Source organism: Pleurodeles waltl, chromosome 1_2 (assembly GCF_031143425.1).
Source record: "Pleurodeles waltl isolate 20211129_DDA chromosome 1_2, aPleWal1.hap1.20221129, whole genome shotgun sequence".
Lineage (NCBI taxonomy): Eukaryota > Metazoa > Chordata > Amphibia > Caudata > Salamandridae > Pleurodeles > Pleurodeles waltl.
In genome coordinates this window covers 573,447,108-573,467,616 of record NC_090437.1, presented here as the reverse complement: position 1 = coordinate 573,467,616, position 20,509 = coordinate 573,447,108, and the positions used below count along the sequence as shown (strand labels likewise).

General features: G+C 40.5%; 1 protein-coding gene across 1 annotated transcript in view; it reads left to right on the top strand.

The window, feature by feature from the left end:
- Positions 1 to 20,509, top strand: part of LOC138301701 (bifunctional heparan sulfate N-deacetylase/N-sulfotransferase 3) — a 546,324-nt gene that overhangs the window by 162,966 nt on the left and 362,849 nt on the right. Inside the window, exon 4 of the mRNA XM_069242218.1 lies at positions 13,028 to 13,182. Coding sequence (XP_069098319.1) covers positions 13,028 to 13,182 — 155 coding nt within the window. The remainder of the gene's footprint in view (positions 1 to 13,027; positions 13,183 to 20,509) is intronic.

Below are 20,509 nucleotides of genomic sequence, written 5' to 3'. Positions count from 1 at the left end.
AGAAGGCAATGTGTAAAGTATTTGTGCAATAAATCATACAACAACACAGTATAGCACCACAAAAATACAGTGTTTAGAAAAATATATAATATTTATCTGATAAGATGCAGATCAAAACGATTAAAATGCAATAAGTAAATGTTGAGATACCACTGTAAAAGTGATATAAGGTGTCTTAAGACTGTGAAAAACAAATCAATGTCTCTTAAAAACAATAACGGTTTCTTGCAAGCACAAAGTACCTGATTTGCGCTCAAAATGTCCGCAAGGGACCGCAGAGGAGGTGATGTGTGGAAAACAGGGAGGTGTGCATCGGTTTCGCCCGTCGCACACCGACTTGCGTCGTTAGTTTCCAAGCAGGGGAAGACTTTGTGTCGATTTCCAGTGTGCAGACTTGGTTCCTCTTCGGGTCGCGGGGTTTTCTGGTGCCCCGGTGACGGTGCGTGGAGTCCTGGGCTTGTGGAGCGAATTCACAAGCGTTGCGTAGATCCAGTGAGCGTTACGTGAAAATTTCTCCTGCACGGCAGGTGCTGCATCAATTCCTCTCTGGAAGTCGGGCTGCGTCGTCCCGGGTCGGCTGTCCGTCGATCCGGCAGGCCGTGCGTCAAAGTTCAGGTCGCTATGCTGTCGCTGCGTCGATCTTCTCATTGCGAAGTCAGGCTGCATCGTTCCGGTTCGGAGTGCAGTGGACTTTTCACGCATATGCAGGCTGTGAGTCATTTTTAGCAGGCTGTGCGTTTAATTTTCACTGCACAAAGAGGCCAGTTGCAAGAGTGACGTCTTTATGGTCCTGAGACTTCAGGGAACAGTCCTTGAAGAGCACTTCTCAGCACAGCCAGAGAGCAGCAAGGCAGCAGGGCAACAGCAAGTCAGCAGTCCTTCTAAGAAAAGCAGTCCCAGTGAGTCCTTTGGGCAGCCAAGCAGTCCCTCTTGGCAGGTCTGGTTCAGGGATTCTTCACCAGCAGGTTTCTTGTCCAGAAGTGTCTGTGAGGTAGAGTGTCTACCCCAAGAAGTGTTTCAAGGTTTTGGGTGCTCTTCTTATACCGATTTTGGCCTTTGAAGTAGGCTTACTTCAAAGAAAAGTCTCACTTGTTTGTGAAATCCTTCCTTTCCCAGTCAAGGCCTCAGACACAGACCAGGGGGTTGGAGACTGCATTGTGTGAGGGCAGACACAGCCCTTTCAGGTGCGAGTGGCCAGTCCCCCCTCCCTCTTAGCACAGATGGCTCATCAGAATATGCAGGCTACACCCTACACACCCTTGTGTCACTGTCTGGAGAGAGGTGCAAACAGCCCAACTTTCAAACTAACCCAGACAGGGAATCCACAAACAGGCAGAATCACAAAAATGGTTCAAGCAAAAAAAAAGCCCACTTTCTAAAAGTGGCATTTTCAAACACAAAATCTTAAAACCAACTTTACTAAGAGATGTATTTTTAAATTGGGAGTTCAGAGGTCCAAAACTCCACATGTCTAACTGCTCCCAAAGGGAATCTACACTTTAATCATGTTTAAAGGCAGCCCACAGGTTAACCTGTGAGAGAGATAGGCCTTGCAACAGTGAAAAACGAATTTGGCAGTATTTCACTGTCAGGACATATAAAACACATTAGTATATGTCCTACCTTAACCATACACTGCACCCTGCCCATGGGGATACCTAGGGCCTATCTTGGGGGTGTCTTATATGTAGGAAAAGTGAAGGGTTAGGCCTGGCAAGTGGGGACACTTGCCAAGTCGAATTTACAGTTTAAAAACTGCACAAACAGACACTGAAGTGGCAGGTCTGAGACATGATTACAGAGCTACATATGTGGGTGGCACAACCAGTCCTGCAGGCCCACTGGTAGCATTTGTTTTACAGGCCCTGGGCATCTCTAGTGCACTTTACTAGGGACTTACTAGTAAATCAAATATGCCAATCATGGATAAACCAATCAACAGTACAATTTACACAGAGAGCATATGCACTTTAGCACTGGTTAGCAGTGGTAAAGTGCTCAGAGTTCTAAAGCCAACAAAAACAGGTCAGGAAAAGCAGGAGGTAGGAGGCAAAAAGTTTGGGGATCACCCTGCAAAAAGGGCCAGGTCCAACATAACTCCAACCCTAGCCTAATATATATATATCCCAGTCTGAACCTTAAATTAGTCAGCAACAGTAATCCTTTGCAATGCCTTAACTCACAAACCAGTTCATATTGTACTCATAGATTGCTACTATTTGAAAATGTTTGTTCTTTTTAAATTGTTTTTCAAATTCAACAGTCAAATTTAGATTTTTCAAACTTTCAAATTTGAACTTTTAATCTTCCACACTTTTGTGTTTGAACTTTTGTCATAGGAACGAGTGAGGGAAAGTAGAAGAGAGGGAGAAATTATGGAAGGGAATTATTTAAATATTTAAATATTAAAATATCAGACTAGAGAGCATAGACATGATGAGTACAGAAGCAAAATGGCCAGAAGAAGCTTTTTGGTATTACCCCTGCGAAGACAAAGAAGGAGATCAAACTCAGAGCTATGAGAGAAATTAGAAATGTACGTATTAATATGTATCACAATAAAAAAGTTCATGTGTACTCTTTAAATATACTAGACTATAATCATACCCATAAAAATAAAGTGATTGGAAAGGATAAACAGACAATGGTTTGCAGACCACTGAAGTCCTATTTTATCCCCAGAAAAAAATAGTGCAATCATTAAGGCTCACAGAATTAATGTCTCGCTCAATCGCATGCAGCTACTTTTTCAGAAATCTTTGCAGATTCCAGGAGAATTGCCAACTTCTTTCTCATCATCTATATTTCTTCAAAGAACTTGGCTGTTACAATGAGAGTTAAGGTCTGCCAACTGGATGATCACTGTGTTCTTTGTGTGCTGGATACTGGTTGACACTAACGTTCTTACCAATTTCTTTTTCCTGATATCATTGTAGGCCGAGTACAAAGGAAAAAATGCCTCAGATCGTCTGGGCGGCTGCCAAAATTTAGTAATTTTGTTTTGCTGGATTGGATTTGGCTAATTTATCTCCAAGTTGATAAATGTCAGTCCACCCAATAGTGAACATGCTCCTTTCTTTCTAGATTTGTGAAGCTACTACGATATGGGTGTTGACAGACATCTGCATGAAAAATATATCTATAAATATGAACCATACTGTTAAGTGTCTTGACTCTTCATAACCAATTCTGTTCTCTCTGCTTAGCAAGGACCATTGCGGTATCTGTATTGTCTCATAAATGTTGCTATCACTGAAATAGTAGAAAATGTATTGGGGATACCATTTTGAATGTGTGCTTCTCATTGAAAATGTTCTTTGTTGCATTGTTACCTAGGACTCATCACCAAAAGTGAAATTACAATATCTTAACTTTCTTGAATTCTTCCAATTGCATTGAAAATCATGGATTTTAGTTTTACATTGATGTTCAAGCAGATGTTTGTGCAGTATACTTCAACTGCCCCATTTGAGCTATAGGAGCTATTCAGCTACACTTCAGAGTACACATCATTTATGCACAGTGAAAACTCGATAGGGCCAATATACAAACCTTGTTTATCTCTAAATGACGTTTTAAAACAGGACCTTGTATTGCCCTTGCTGATTCAGTCTCACCTGAATTAAGACCTGGACTAAGACCTATAGTATATGGACAGTACAATCTTGTTCATACTTATCCTCATCAGTTTCTTGTGCTTTTTCATGTCAACCAGGTGAAAAGTTGAGGTGAAATTCAGAAATGCCACATACTGTGCCAGTTGCTTTATAGTACTGAATATGTGAAACAGGTACTTATGGAAACAAACCTGGGAGCTTATTCAAAAAGGCATTTTGCAGTATATAAATAAGTATGCCTGTTATACTCTGTTACATACTCTTCCCTGACGTTGTGATTTGGTCGAAAACCTGTAAAATGGGAATGTTTTAATACAATTCATATACATGGTAAGGACTGCACCCTCTTTGCACATTTATTAGTAGGGAGTTGTATATTCTGAACCAGTTCACAAAGACATTTAACAGGGTGTAAAAGAAAATTACTCTAGTACTAATTCCTGTATTCATATATGTCATTGAAAGTGAGCATTCCAGTCAATTCTTTTAAGATCTACCTAAAAGTCTTTCTGGACTATGTTGAAAGATGGGGTTCTCCTCAAACTGTTTTGTAGTTATGAATAATACTGCTAGCTAACCAGGAAACAATAAATATGTTGTGCTGTAATTGCACTGAAACAAGAGCAAACTAAAGGATGGAATGCTTGAAATAATCTCAGCCACTTGCAACAACTCAGGACCACACCCCTTTCCATCATTTCCGAGCCACTGTGCCCCCTCTAGACAGAGAAAAGTCAAATGTGAATCACTGTTGATGCTGCTCCAATGGGAGAAGTTTAACCTCAACTGCCAGACCAAGTCCTCACCAGATGGGGACATAAGAAAGCCCAGACTAGTTTCAACCTACTTAGGTCTGATCAGTGAGAAATAGCTTAAGTCCTGTAGCACAGTGAGCAAGGACAACACACGTAATCATGCTCAGTATACTTATGGCATCTATGACAACAGGAACAAAGTGATGGTTAGATTGCTTAAATTAATCTCAACTGCTGGCAATTACTCTGGCCATATTCCTTTCTATTGTTTTTGCACACTATGCCACTCTAGACAGAGACTAGTCAAATGCAAATCAGTCTTGGCCCTGCTCTATTATTAGCAATCCAGCCTCAACTGTTAGCCCAAATCCCATCGATGTGAGAACGAAAGCAACACCAGACCAGTTTCAACCTACTTAGGACTTTTTAATGAGGTATAGCTTGAGTCATTTGGTACATTGAGCACAGACACACCCTTCACACTTTGTGCATTTATTACAGGACAAAGGGCCAGATGTATGAAAATGCAATTTAGCATTTCTTAATAGTGAATACATAGAAATCTCTTTTTAAGAAATGCAAAATGCAATGTACTAAGATACTGATTTCCTAATAGTGATTCCTACAAAGTAGGAATCGCTATTAAGAAAGCACACTGCATTTGAGTAAATTGTCTGGTTTTGCATTTCCTAAATAGCGATTTCTTATTAGGAAATGCAAAACCAATGATGGCAATGGGCAAAAGCCCCCTCCCTTGGAGCACTCCAAATAGGGGTGCACCTGTAGAGCACACACATGCCTAAGGGATGTGTGTGTGTTCTATTCCAATTTTTAAAAAAGCACTTTGGGGTGCTTTTTTTAAAATTGAACCTGGTTACTATCGACTTCAGGTGGATGGTAATTGCATCTCCTAAATGCCCAAGTCACATTAAGGGAATGCATGGTACCTCAGAATAGGAATCACAAACAGGGAATCCCTATTTGTGATTAATTAAAGGGCTTTGTACATAAGAAAAGCCTAGTTTGCATTTCTTAACTGCCTGAAATAGCGATTCAGAAAATTAAGAGATGCAAACAATCTTCATACATCTGTCCCAAAGTGATGGATAATATCATTCACTGTCATTTGCTCAGAAACACATCGCTGTCAATTATTTTTCATCCACTGTGCCACTCTAGATGGAAACTGGTCTTATGCAAATGTATCTTGATCCTGCTTTAGTGAGAGCAATCTAGCACAAACTGACAGATAAGTTTCACTGCAGACAGGAACAAAAGCAACCCCAGAGTCACTTGGCAATTGGTGTGGGCTGTTCCCATGAAGAGCATGGTCAATTGTGATTAGTATAAGGTGAGACTCTTCCTAGAGTGGCATAGTGGGTGAAAAACGTTGGGCTGGAGTTTGACCAGAGAGATTGGCAAATGAATGAAATTAATAGATGCATTCCATAGATCACCCTGTCATTTTTGCAATTGATTCCCTGACTGCAATGGATGTGCCCAGACTTAGTTCCCCTACTCATCGTGCCATAGGGTTCAATATACACAATACTGATGAGGCCCAGATAGGCCAATACAAATGTGGGGTTGCTTGTATTCCCTTATGGAGGGGGCCTTGCCTGGCAGTTTGAGATGGATGGTTCCCATGAGGAGTAGAGTCTCTCCTAATTTGCATATGGTGGACCTCTGTCCAGAGTGGTATGGTGTGTGAAAAGGGGTGGGGTAGAATTCAGCCCAGAGAAATAGCTAATGGCTATGATTAATTCAAGCATTTCAATCATCATCTTTTTGTGTTTTGTAAAGGTACTGAAGTATTGACTGAGTACTAATGCACATACGTACAGTTGGGCTTTAAATGCTTCAGAAAGCACCATGTTAGGATGTCCTACTTCCAATGACCTTCTACATTCTTTTTGCATTCAGAAGATTATCCTTTCCACATTGTTTATATATTGTCACATTTGCTGCAGCCATCATCTCATTAATGGGGTGTTTTGGCTCGTTAATGACTTCTTTAACAAACCACCTAAGCAGGCATGGAAATGTTGGTATCTGTGTAATTATGTTATGCCAATCATGCTTGTCATTACCAAGCATTAACATCTTTTAGAATCTTTGAGCCATATTTATGGCCTGCTTTGCGTTGCTCTTGCACCACTCAATGTGGTGCAAGAGCGACAGAAACCTTAAGTGAGATTAATGAAGCCAAGCAAGGCCACCTTGTGTGTCCCTGCTGGCTTCATAAATCTTGAGTAATGTAACACAGCACAAACTGCTGTGTTACATTACTCTGCGCAATGGAGGCATTTTAATGGGTATGCAACATCCATGAATTTTGACACATTCCAGATTTACAAGAACTTTCAGAAGGTGTTCCTTTCTACATAAAAAACAATCCTACATGCAATGCAGGCACCCTTGCCCCATGCTGCAAAGGTGCCTATGTTGATGCAAGGCAGCCAAAAAGGCACCAGTGCAGGGAGAAAGGACAGGAATGCACCGTATTGGATAAATACAGAGCATCCCTGCCCTTTCCCTGTGATGCAGGGCACTGTAACAAGATGCCTTGCTGCTCTGCTCTGCACCACAAAGCCAATAAACACTGACCTTTGTGTTTTGCAGTAACTTCTAGAGAAGACCATCTACTGTGAATGGATGTTTTTTTTTCTTTTCCTTTTCCATGAGTTTGTAACTCTTTTGTACCTTTCTCAACTCTTCTGATTGCTTTCTTGTCTGGTCAGTCTTTGTAAATCAGCTCTGATATAGGCATGCTCTAAATCAAACCTACAAATGTTCCACTTTCATTTAAGTGACTGAAGGCACTTGCTCACACCTTTGGGAAAAAGAGCCCATGAGGCATGAGTAACTATTAAAAGAAATTCAGGATCCATTATTTAAGCAACGCCAATCACAAGGATGACAGAATACACTAGCTCCTGATTGTCTGGCATTTGTTCCCACTCTTACAAGTGTTTCTCGCTGGGCAAGTATTTTTGCACTCAGAAACACCCATTTGCATCTTATTTTATATCACCAGTAGGGGTGGGCAGAGAAGTGTGCTCTGCCAGTGAAATTTACTGAGTTTTTGCCACTCCACACTCCGCGCGGAGTTCCAAAAAACTCTGCAAAGTGACAAAGAGCAGAGTTTTATCTCTCACTCACGCTTGCCAAAGTTAAGTTAGTGAGCATGAGTGAGAGAAATCGCTAAGATGGCAAGTGCAAGCAAGATTTCTGAATGCAGGACGTCGCAGTAGGCCGCAACCGCTCACGATAAGACATGTGCCACTCATGTTGAGGAAGCTGCAGCTCAAGCAGAAAATCTACTCCAGTGGCAAAAAGAAGTTAGCACCCTCTCGCGCTCTGCACAATGCTGTTTATACTGATTTTACAGCACAGGAGAAATTTTCACACTGAAAATCTGTGCAAAATGCGTGCCTAACCCAAACTGTAAACGCCGAACTCCGTGTAGCGTGGCATAGTTTATTTGGCACTTCACTGAGCTCCACGTAGCATAACTCAGTGAACTCTACCCAGGCCTAATTACCAGTTCTTTAAATGATTCATTTTCAACATTACCCAAAACATCCATTTAGAGCAAACTGTAGCCACTTGCCAATCTATGGGCCATATTTATACTTTTACACACAAAACTGCGTTAGCACAGTCTTGTATGTAAAAGTATAGCGCCAGCTAGCACCATTCCTGGACGCCAGCCGGGTGCCATATTAATAGAATGGAACTAGCCGATGCTAATGCCCTGTTAGCGTCTTTGTAAAGGACGCTAACCGAGTGGGGAAGGCGTAGGGGAAACCCGGAGCTTGAGCGCTGCATTATAGTGCTACACTGTTTAGAGACAAAAAAAAGAAATTCTAAGCAGTGTAACGCCGTTTCCTGGCACACAACCCCCATGGACATGGCTCCTGTCTTTGTTAAGACAGGACCCATGCCCACACCCCAATGGCCATGCCCACGGGACAAAGGTCCCCTGGGCATGGCCATTGGGGACAGCACCATGCAGGGGGCCCCAAGTCAGGGCCCCCAAGCAAGAAAAAAAATATATATATACTTTCCGGGAATTACCTGGGGTGGGTCCCCCATCCTGTGATGTCCCTCTGGGTGTGGGTGGGGGTGTCCCTGGGGCCAGGGAAGGGCACCTGTGGGCTCTTTCCATGGTCTCTGACCATGGAAAAAGGCCCACAGGTCCCCTAACGACCGACCATACCCAGGCGTTAAATAATGGCGTTAAGCAAGCTTCACTCCATTATTTAAGGCCTCCATCCCTCCGTGCTTGAATTTATCACAGGGGGATAAATATGGCATTAAGGCCATATCATCATTTTCTGGACGCGAAAGTCTACCTTGAATCTTATTGACATTTGTAGGTTTTCGCATCCAGAAAATTACATTACCTCCATATCTTTGCCGCTAGATGGATCTAGCACCAAAGTATAAATATGGAGTTAGGTTTGCGCTGAATTAGCATTAAAAAAATGACTCTAATTCAGAGCAAACGGTTTATAAATATGCCCCTATATGTTAAATTGTGAAATTCTCATAAAAGACCAAGCATCAGCACCCAATAGAACGTTGGTAATACTGGAGCTAGCTTTCATTGTAGCATAGGATGGTAGTGCTTGTACTTCGTTTTCTTAAAACTTTCTTATGAAAATTATCAATTCCTTGGCAGAGAACGTCTCTAGAACACAACTGGAGCTTTTCACAAAGGTATGTTTTACTTTTGAGTAATTTACACATGTATCTTTATTTTCACACTTGTGAGTAACTTTACTGCTTTTGGCTATTCAAAAAAGCCCAGTGTAAAGTTACTCAAAAGTGTATACTTACATATCTCCACCTCCACAAAAAAGGGGATGGAGCCAAATGTATGAGTGTAAGATACTACTGAAAAACAAATCAAAGCAAGTTCAGCTCCACACATGTCCAACCACTGCTACTGCAACACTCTCCCATAAAAATGAATGAAGGCAGAGACTGAATTGAAAACCCCATAGGAAATAATGTTAATTTAATTAAACTTTTTATAATAGCTAAACATATAAATACATGTCATTTAATGTTCAAAATGTATAAGTATTACATCTGTTTAATTTTAATTCTAAAATATTCTAATAACCTTTGTGCATTTAAAAATTAATGTAACAATATATTTGATACAATACGATTACATTGATTTTAATTAATTCTATTGATGATGGTTAATGATTACTAATGCACAATAATCAGATTTGTTTTACTGTAGAAGGAAATGTATTTCTTAAAATAACTTGAGAATAATTGTTTTAATCTGATTTAATATATTTACATGAATTAAAGGATATTGTTATACCTCCATTATTTTCTATGAGAGGGTATTGCAGTACCAGTGATGCTAGATTTTTTTCAGTCTGAACTGGAGTAGTTTGTCACTGTTTTGAGTCCCTTTTTGGTTGTTGTACCTTTAGAAGCTCAAAAACAAAGGGAGGGAGAAGAAGGATGGAAAGCTGGGCCTGCCCTCCTTAATAACCTAACATAAAACTCAGCAGAAGTGAAGTCTCCACTAGAAAAACAAGGATAAAAGAAGATTTTCTTTTAAAAAACCTCACCCACCGGGGTTACCTCTTGGTTGCATGCTTCATCATTGGGTTCTTCCTATTCTGCTGCGGACGGGACATGCTACGGCCTACGTGATACATGAGTACGTGATACGTGGGAGCACATTAAAAAAAAAATTCAGGCGAAGGGAAAGATAGGAGTGGGGGGTCTCAAAGTGGTTAAAAACCCTGACCCCTAGCAGCTTTAATACTTTAATGGATGTTCTAGTGGTGGTATGATTAGAAAAGTGGGTATGTGGAAGTACGGTATGTTATTTACCTGCCTTCCTGGTCTATATGTTTCAAAGCATACCCCTAGGCTTATCTTCAGGACCAAGGGTGACTCCGTGGTTAGACTCCTTGCAGAGAGATTATATATACAAGCAAGGACTTTGCATGCTAAAGACAGAGTATACTGCATCTATCACATGTGGTGACCTCAGAGTATTACCTGTGGAGACATAAGAGACACAATTAACCTGCCCCCAAAAAATGCTGCCCCAAACTTAATTTATTAATTGGCTTTTGAGTGAGGTGCCAAGACTCAACAAATGACACCCCAAACATGTAGAATACTCGTGATTCTTAGCGTTCAAGTGATGGGTGCAGAGATGTTATCATAATTGCATGTTGGGATGTCTGTGGACAATACAAGACAAACTTAACACAGAACACGTAAAGCACATGCAAAAGGACGCACAGGGTTCATGCACAGCATACATTGTAGTTTACTGGCTCCGGTATTATTGATCCGCCGGGAAGGGTGTGTGCTTAAAATCACACTCTAAAGACATTAAATACAAAGATACATAATATGGCTTTAAAATAAACTTTTCTGGTGGCCAGCGTCAAGAACTCAATGAGGAGAAATCAAAGCCTTTACTCACTTTGTCAAAGTGACACTCCCGCTTCTCTATCTACTTCGCATCTCCCTAGGGTCTGAATCTTACAGGTGTCCCAGTTGCCGGAGTTCTTATATTCCAAAAGGGAGCCACCTTTGGTATGCTTAGGCAACGTGCTCCGACATTGGGATATGTCGCACCACAGAATGCCTAGACTGCTAACTCCCAAAATGGCGGTCCTCCACGACCCTTCGTGGTGTGATGCGAGGACCTCTTCGGGCAAAACAGGCGACTCTTGGGCTGCCTGAAAAAAGGAGAATATTCTGCTGAACTACTTTATAGGGCCTAATTGTAAATATCTATGGCCCAACTTGAAAAAAGGGGGCTGATACATTGCATTTATGGGTGAAAAATTGGAGAAAAACTGTAGAAGAAAACAGAGAAAAACTGTATTTTTTAAAAAAAATACGAAAAAATACAAAATAGCAATAATGCTTATCAACATATATATATATATATATATATATTTGGAAAAATTATTGCCATTAAAAAGATATGTTATATCTTTCTTTTCACCTTAGTCATATTGACTAAATATTCCAAAAAAGGTGCTTCTGCGTATCACGTAGGTAGTAGTACGCCCTGTTCCTCATCAGAACAGGAGGAACCCAATGGTGAAGCATGCCAGCAAGGGGTAACCCAGGTGGGTGAGGGCTTTTAAAGGAAAATCTTATTTTTTCCTTGTTTTTTCCAGTTGTACCTTTAGAAGGGCAGTTTGCTGAAAGCAGTGGGCCCACTCTTTTGTTGATGGTATGCCTCCCTCTCTAGACCTCTCCTTGATCCTCCTTTAAACAATCTTTACTCCTCCCTAAACCCCTCCACTTTAGTTGCAAGTATTCCACATTTTCCATTCAATCGTCCAACCCTTCCCCATTTACTACTAAAACATATACTTATGTGTGGGGAGACTCCACAGTCGAGAAGGAGATCTCTGCACAGAAAAAGGTAGGAGAGGTAGCGGCATAAACACCACATGTAGGTTTATGTATAGGATTTTCTAGAAGTTTGTAGTTCTATTGTAGCACCACAAAACGTACTGAAAAATACAATTTGTGAATTGGACCCTTATTAAATGCTGCAAAGTTGTGAAGAAATGTTAAACTGCCAAAGCCCCTTTCATCATTTCCAAAACTTCTTCTGAGACTCCCTTCCTGTTTTCCATCTCGACCACAAATCAATCTCCTTGTGGCAGTCAGGAGTCCATTCTTTTTTGCACGTTGCACTACTATTTCCAGGAGCCCTTTCAATATTGCTACAGATTCTGTTTTAACATGGACCTTCATCACTAAGATCACATATCTGCCCCTCAACTGGATGTTGAATATTAGTACTTGGTCGACCCCAGTTTGATGGCTCGTAGATTGAGCACAGATGTCATCGCTACATTTATGAAGAGACCACAAGGTTCCTAACTGCATGTTTTACAGTAGCTTTGAAAGGATAGTGAATGTGAACAGTTAGCTCAATTTCTTCAACTGGTCAGGTGTCTTGCCGATCAATTTTAGGAACCTTTTGAGCTAAACAGAGTGTCAGCATTTGAAAGACAGATGCACAAGTACAGGTTTAAGGTCTGCTTGGAAGGAGATATATTTTTGTCTTTTTGGACAGTTGATGGCTTGTGAATTGTTTTGGGTAGTGAATAAGACGATATTCTATTGTAATATAGGCAATTTAGAGGTTTTTGTTTCCAAACTTGCAATAAATAAAAATGGTGACATGATGATATTTGTTTCACTTTTCCAAGCCTTGCTCCTCCACATTTCGTTGAATCATAAGAGCAGCTTGAAAATCACCACAATGTGGCTTTTGCGGTTCCTGTCAATTGGCAGATTAGAAATCTGAGGCCTTTTCACTTTTCCGTGCTATTTATGCCAGTTTAGCGGAATTGTTTGAAAACCAGGCCTATCCATCATTCGCAAATTAACCATTTTTATGTACACTCACTATAAAAACAATAAATAACGAGTATTCCCCATGCTTATATGAGCCATGGATAAACTACATGTTGGTTGTTTTTCAACCAATTGCATTAGTGGCATTTTTGGTAGTTTTTAAGTTTCAACATTTTATATTAAGGTTGTTACCATAGCGATTCAACTGGGACCTATAAATAGGTGTGTTACAACTACTAGAGCTTATGTCTTTTGTGCTTGTTTCCATAGGAACCAAGAAAGAGGATGAAGGTGACGACCTGTTGCTGGGATCAGTGGACGAGTTTTGGTGGTTCCCTCATATGTGGAGCCACATGCAACCTCACCTTTTCCACAACGAGTCATCCTTGGTGGAGCAGATGATTCTCAACAAAAAATTTGCTCTTGTGAGTACCACTTTTTTTGATGGAACTAGGGGACAGCAGTGCCCTAGCAGAATATTCAAAGTTTCTTGCGCTTTTATCATAATCACTTTTTTTGGTCAGAATTGACAATTTACATTGTCAACAAAATGATATTTGAACTCCTTGAAAATATGTATTGTCTTGCACAGGAAGGTTAATGAGCATTGTCCGCTGTTTACAAATTTCACCACACAGGAAATATAGATAATGAGCCTCATGAAATCAATCTGTAGAATCGTAATGACAGATAACAAAAGAAAAATTGCGCAATTGTGTGAAACAGAGAGCAAACATAAAAGAGCATCGAGTTAGAGCATAATTAGGGTTCACTATTCTAAGAGATACTGTGCACCTCTGCTGTCTTTGGCATAAGTGGGATAGTCTGAGCGCTCTAGAGCTGTGGATCCTTTAGGAGAAAAAAAGTTTTGTCACTTACATTCCCGTTACAATTGACCCATTGTCATGCTCTTAAGAGCAATTGCATGCCCCCTGGCAGGAGCACCAGGACAGCATTTTTTTTTTTTGCTTTAATAAAACATTGGCCTTGGGTCTCAAGAATCTTAGAGGCCAGAACCTCACTGTCTCTGCTAACCATGGCATTTAGTCAGGTTTGTTGGTCAATGACAGACGTTGCATTTCCTGCAGTCAGATTGCCAAAGTAAAACATTTTTTTGCTGAAGAAGGTGCTATGTATTTATCTTGGGTGATTGGTAGCTAGAAAGTATGTAAGGCTTCTGAGGATGATCATCTCTAACTGTTGATGATTGACGCTCAGCCAGGAGTTAGGATTCACTTTGAGCAGTGATATGATGCCAGTTGTCAAGGAGTCTGTAAACAGCAAATCTTACAAACAATTAGCAGTCACTGGTTGTCATCTTCCTGGTTCTTCTCAAAGGTAAATGAGCCTATATTCTGTCAACTTTCACTAGTAACATACATAAAAGTATGCAAGAGGTCAACTATGTGGTATTAATTTATTCGGAAATGATAAATCCAGGCAAGTTAAAGAAATTTTACTTTAAAAGACTACAGCGGTGTGGACATCACTCTGTGATCTAAAATCTACAATCTTTTTTCCTAAGGGCATCTTATTGATGTGTTAAATTAAACATCATCAGGGCATTCGCATAAACAACGCCAGGAAGAGCAATTTGTCTACTGCTGAAAGCAGAGGAACTAATGACTTTACAATCAGTTCAAAGATCTGCAGAAACTTTAGATATTGGTTATGAAGAATTAAGGAAGATGTATTCTTTTAAATATCTTAGCACTTTGACATTGTGGCAAGTGTGTGCACACTTGAATGTTGCTACGGATTGAGAATGTGAATGTGCATCAGCCATCTGTAGAGTGTGCATTATTGCTCCATGAAGGCCAAGCTGGGGGTTAAGGATGACCACAAGCTATGCAAATGATTATCATCCAGAATCTTTCTATGTATTTGTAATGTCCTAAGTGGATCTCCTGAGAATCTAACATGAAACTACCCCTTTTCTGCCACAGTTGAGCACCTCACTATCAGTGATAATTGAAAATGTGTTATATGCTTGTTGCATTTCTACCTGTATGTGCTTGAAAAATAATGGCATTTTCTCATGCATAGTAAACTGACAGATTTCTCTGAAATCAGAGTTTGGTGTGCTTGTCCTTATTATTAACAATCTCTTAAGGTGCTTACACATTTTGGAGCCCCTTTGCCTATATTCTGAATTTTCCTGGCACCACGGTGCTCTTAATTGGAGAGGACTGATATGTACAGTATTTGCACTAAAATTTCTGCTCGATTGTGAGCATCTCGTTAACTGTATTTGTTTTAAAGCATTCATTAGTACTACTGCACAGGCAATGAATAACAGAGGAATCTTAAATATCCAAAGTCCCACAGGCGCCTCAGGGTATAGTGCATGGGAGCAAAAATCGCACTAATTGCAGGCATCAGCTTCCCATGAAAATGTTCAGGCATCTGGAAATAGGTGTCCTAACAACAAGAAAACAGGATCTATGGGAGCGCATTACTCTTGACAAGACAATGTGCTCTTCTGACTGTATTCAACAACACAGTGTTCATAACAAATTATTAAGTGTTGTATTTTTATTTTCCTCTTATTGTCAGACACTCTGCAAATCCCCATGGAAACTGCACCTTAGAATGCTAATTCTGAGGACTAGAAGGGTGGCAGTTGGGTTGACAGTTGTAGGATTATGCATAAAACTTACCTTTTGGGTGTTTGTGTCATTTCATAACACCTTAATTTTGGTGACAAGAAATGGGATCGTAGACCCTTGCCGAGCACTGTTTCTGGATGTTCTAGTGGCAGCAGATTTTTTCGTAGTCATCAGCTTCTCTGACATTCACTGGAGCACTTTTTCCGTGACCATCCTGAAGAGCTGTGCTGTGCAAACCTCTGCGTTTGCATCATCGGGAACAATCAGTTGGTCCTCTAACCTTTGGTCCACCAGATGCATGCTCCTCGCTCCCCTATGCGAGTTGTATGGCACACTGCTTCTTATGACATCTCACCCCAACGTTTACTGTGCTTTCTGATGACGACATCCAATGGAGCTCATCCCTGAGCCACAAGCTAGTACCACCTGGGTAATGTTGTTTGAGATATCATTAGTGATGTCACCATTTTTTCTAACCCGGATCTCCAATAAGCATATCATCAAATTGAGCTTGCAGTGGAATCGGGTATCTTATTTTCTTCATTACGCCTTTTGTGTTGTTCTGGTACAAAAGGATGCTGCTCAGCCTAGCATAGGCAGCAACAGGTGTTCTTCAGCGTGCAATTTTACATCTGGTTGACGATTTAGATGATACAGTCAAGTGCTTCAAAGACAATATCTTTGTATTTATTGGGACGTGGAAGAGTATGTAAAAACATCGAAAGACGTTTGCGATCATCTGGAAGCTAAATGTTACCTACTCACTAGACAAATACAATTCATTTAAATCTCAAGTTGAATAGTTGGAGCGTTTCTGCATAAGGAATTGTTCCAAAATAGCCACTTCCACCACGAGCCATAAAAGAGGCATCTCCACCCGACAACAAAGAAAAAAAATTTCTTTTATGGGGCTTATGCAAAAATGTATTTGATTTTGTTCACAAAATTGTAATTGTCGTGTGACGCATGAAACAACTCCTGCGCGAAGGAGCAGAGTTTGTATGTGGCTCAGAACAGCAGGATGTATTTGAGGAGCAAATTGCGCGTGCCCCCACTTTAATGCCCTTTTCTGTAGGTAAACTGTGTTATCACTGTAGATGCCAGTGCCTAGGTCTAGGAGTTGTCCTGTTCCAAAAATTAAAAAAAGTGGAAGCTCTGAATGGGTTGTGGCCTCTGCGATGAAGACACTAAATGAGTCAGAAATGAACTACGATGTGGTAAAGAGCGAACGTCTTGGTGTGTATGTGGCATAATCTACATCAGCCATTCAATTTCAACCAACAAGTTAATTTTAGAAACTGTTCACAAACCACTTGTACACATATTGTCTCTTGAAGAAGCAATATCTGCCTCTTCCAACAGTGCTAGATTATGTTACAATCTACAGGAATACTGTTTTTAAACAGTGTGTGTTACAGGAAGGAGAAATCAAACTGCTGAATATTTTTCTCATTTACCTTGCATTGGTATTGGAGAAAGTGTGTGTGTGTGATGACGATGACATGTTTGGGTTAGCTGAGTTGCTAGAGAAATGCACATTTTCAGGTTACTCATTAAGGATATCAAGTGATCTAAAGACCTGTGGGTTGACATTCTCACTCAAGTAAATAATTATCTTTTTGATCAATGGCTAGCAAAGAAGAAGTTAAAAGGCCTAACTATTCTGTTTCTCAAATCTTAGCAGAGCTTAGTGTAGTAAATGACCTAATTTTTCATAAAGACAAATCAGTTCCCCCGAAAGGAGTAAGTGCATCCCTTCATAGGAAAAGCTACCAAGGAGTCATGGATATATCTGCATTAAAGAACTTGTTAAGAATTAATTTCTAGTGGATGCTTAGGCAGATCATGTTGTCAGGGAGTGTGATGTGTGTGCCATGTATGTTGCTCTCCTCCTATGCAACCTGTTATGTGGCCCCGGGAAGAATGACAGAAGCTTGGAGTAGACATTGCAGGACCATTTAAGAAACATCTTCCAAATGTAAAGAATGCTTTAGTACTTACTGATTGCCATTCAAAGTGGCCAGATGTTGCATTTGTTAAGACAATCATTACATTTGTAGTCATAGATTTTCATATTGAGGTGTCTGCCAGGAGTCCTTTCCTGAAACCTCGGTCACAGATAATGGGTGGCAATTTGTATCACAACATGACAAAATTTGTATTCATGCATGGCATTGCTCATGTAACCATGACTCTCTATAACCCTAAGTGGTCTGGTCAAGTAGAGCTTTTCATCGCTTACTTTAAGGACAACATTCATCATGCACTATCCACTCATAAGCCTGTGGTGTTGGCAGTAAGAGAGAGACTGGGGGCATACAGAATTTCAACCAGTCCTGTCACTTGGCTGAATCCTTTTCTACTGATTAAGGGTAGACATCCTGAACCTGAACAGTGCTTTTGGTGGCTTAAGAAGAAAGGCCCCCCCAGTGTAACTATGGACCCAAAAGTTGACCTGAATGACATCAGGAGAACAGGGATTTTTAAATAGTGCAAGGCTAAATCGTTGCAGAAGGTCAAGTCCAACACTTTCAGTGTGGGGTGAATATGTCTGTCTTAGGCTTCTACAGTGGGGTGAGAAAGGTTGCTCCAAGTTTTGCAGTCCATGAAAATAGTCAAGGTGAATAGGGGAAGCCTCATGACCCAGGATGGTAAGTGTTGAAATGTTAAGTATCTAGCTAAATGTAATCATAAGGATAAAAATGATGGGAAAAGTTGAAATATACAGGATGAGCCAGGAGATGAGCTGCAGTTCCACCATAAAAATATTCCACTACTTACGGATGAGTGCCAGGCAATCCTGATAGAATGAATGGGACAGGTAGGTGATGGTTCTTCTGAGGTTTCACCATCTGCACATGATGTTCAAGTAGAGGTGGCCCTTTCTGATGTTTCTGTTGCTGAGCATGTGACATTATCTGACAGATTTAAAAACCTCTCTTGGACGATCCTTCAGAAATATTAATTGCTCTTGATATTCCTTCCAGTTGCTACAAAGTGAAATTACCCCCAATTCCTCTCTTCGAAGCACCCTTTGAGAATTATGGAATGTGATGCATTTGGTTAGGTAAATAGCATATACCTGCATAGTCATCCAGCCACTGATGAACAATAACTCACCATAATTAGAATTTCATTAATGTTGTCATGGTTTGAATAGTTGCAGGTTGCAAATCGTCTGGGATTTGCGATGAACAATTCACTGTTGTGCACAAGTGAGCTCAGCAAAACCAGGGCCGGACTGGGACAGAAAATAGTCCCTGTATGAAGATAAAAATGGCACCCACTAGTGAATTAAAAATTAAAAGCGGCCAAAGTTTGCAAGTTGGGGCAGTTTTGAACTTGTAAAAGCATATTGCATAAATATTGTGCAACGCATGGAAGACTGTGAATTTGAGCATTTGGGCAATGTTTGTTTTAATAACACAGAAATCAAAAGTAAAAGTCGGCCTTTACAGACAACAAAAACTGAGCTGCAAACAGCTAAAACATCGACCCACACACACTGACCTGTCAGAATAGCCCATTGGGCATTGCCTGGTTACACTGTAACCCAGCCCGACATTGAGAAAAACCTACTATTAATCAGTGAACCAAATTATTGATACATGCACAGAATATTGCCACCTATAGTCCCCACTAAATATAGCAGGCTATGTTCATGCCTCACACACATATTTACATTTACATTTTTACTTAGATGCATATGCTTCTGTTTAAATGGGTCTCAGGTATTTCACCCCACTTTAACTAGAAGTGTGTGAAGCTGCAACTTTGTTTCAACCTTCATGAAGATCTATGGAAAACTTTGGAACTAAAGCTTGTGGAACAGGGAAGTGTAACAAGGGCTTGCTGTGCCACTCTGCGACAATGGGAAAGGGCAGAAATGTGTCATATCTACAAGATACAGTGGATTTCAGTCTCCTCCCCCTGTGCTGGCGCACAAATTGCTGCCATGCACCAATGCAGGCACACTTGCACCATAGTGCAAGGGTGCCTGCGTTTGTGCGTTGATTGTTTTTGTGCAGGAAGAGACACATTCTACACAAAAACAACCAATAGAGGTGTTTTCCTCCTTCTATATGTGCTGCAGAACTTCGCATCCCTAAAGAGGGGCATGAATAGTGAGCTTCACAGAAATTTGCAGGTGAGGTAAAAACTTACGAATAGTTTTAACATTAGAGGCGATTACAAGAGGAGATCCAGGGATTTGCTACCAGGTTATACCTAGTGGTGACTGCACACTGAAGACAGTGTGCATAGTGCAATAAGCTGTGTAAAATACATTTGGCATGCTAATCCTCTTTTTGTAAGACTCATGTGTACATCAGTTCCAACTAACACATGATGCATGTTGCAAATGCATTTGCAAAATATGTTTTGCCACTTATATTTGATTAAAGAAATCCCTGAAGATTTTAAGCATTTTATGGTTTATGGCCACTTGTCTGAGCAGGGTCTTAATGTGTACTAGGAACAGAAATGCACTTTTTAGTGAATTGGTGACATGATTGGCGAACCTAGGGATGATGTCAAAGATACTCATACAATCTCTGGGTGTTTTACAGGTGACCAGCACTTATGGATAATACACCATCCATACATATAATATGTTCACAATAAGCGGTGCACCTAAATGGGAAGATACGCCCCACTTTTTCTACTCTTTCCAAAGTCTGGCAAATAACAGATACACTTTTTTAGGGCACACTCCACTTCCACAGAAAGTCCTCGAACAGTTTCTATCTTCTTAAAAAAGTTTTTATTCCCGGCCAATTCCATTCCTTTCCAGGATCATCAGGTACTGCAACATCTTCTTACAGTAAATTTCCAGCCAATCATAGGTTGTAGCTAATTTTCAGCCAACACGTGTTTCATCAACAGGATTAACCCTATGACTTCTCCAGGGCTGCTAATTTGAAATGCAAATACCAATTGCTAAGTTGTATTTCACTGCAGCTACAAATCTTCACACAAAATATACTGTATTTTTTAGGACCACGTATATTAAGAGGTATCCAGTCTCCACATCTTATGGAAAAACCCATAACCAAGTGGCACTCCATGTCCAAACGAAACTGTGTTAAGTATCGCATAACGCAGCAAGTGCACTCAACGGAATCGCGGTTGTGGAGACTGGATG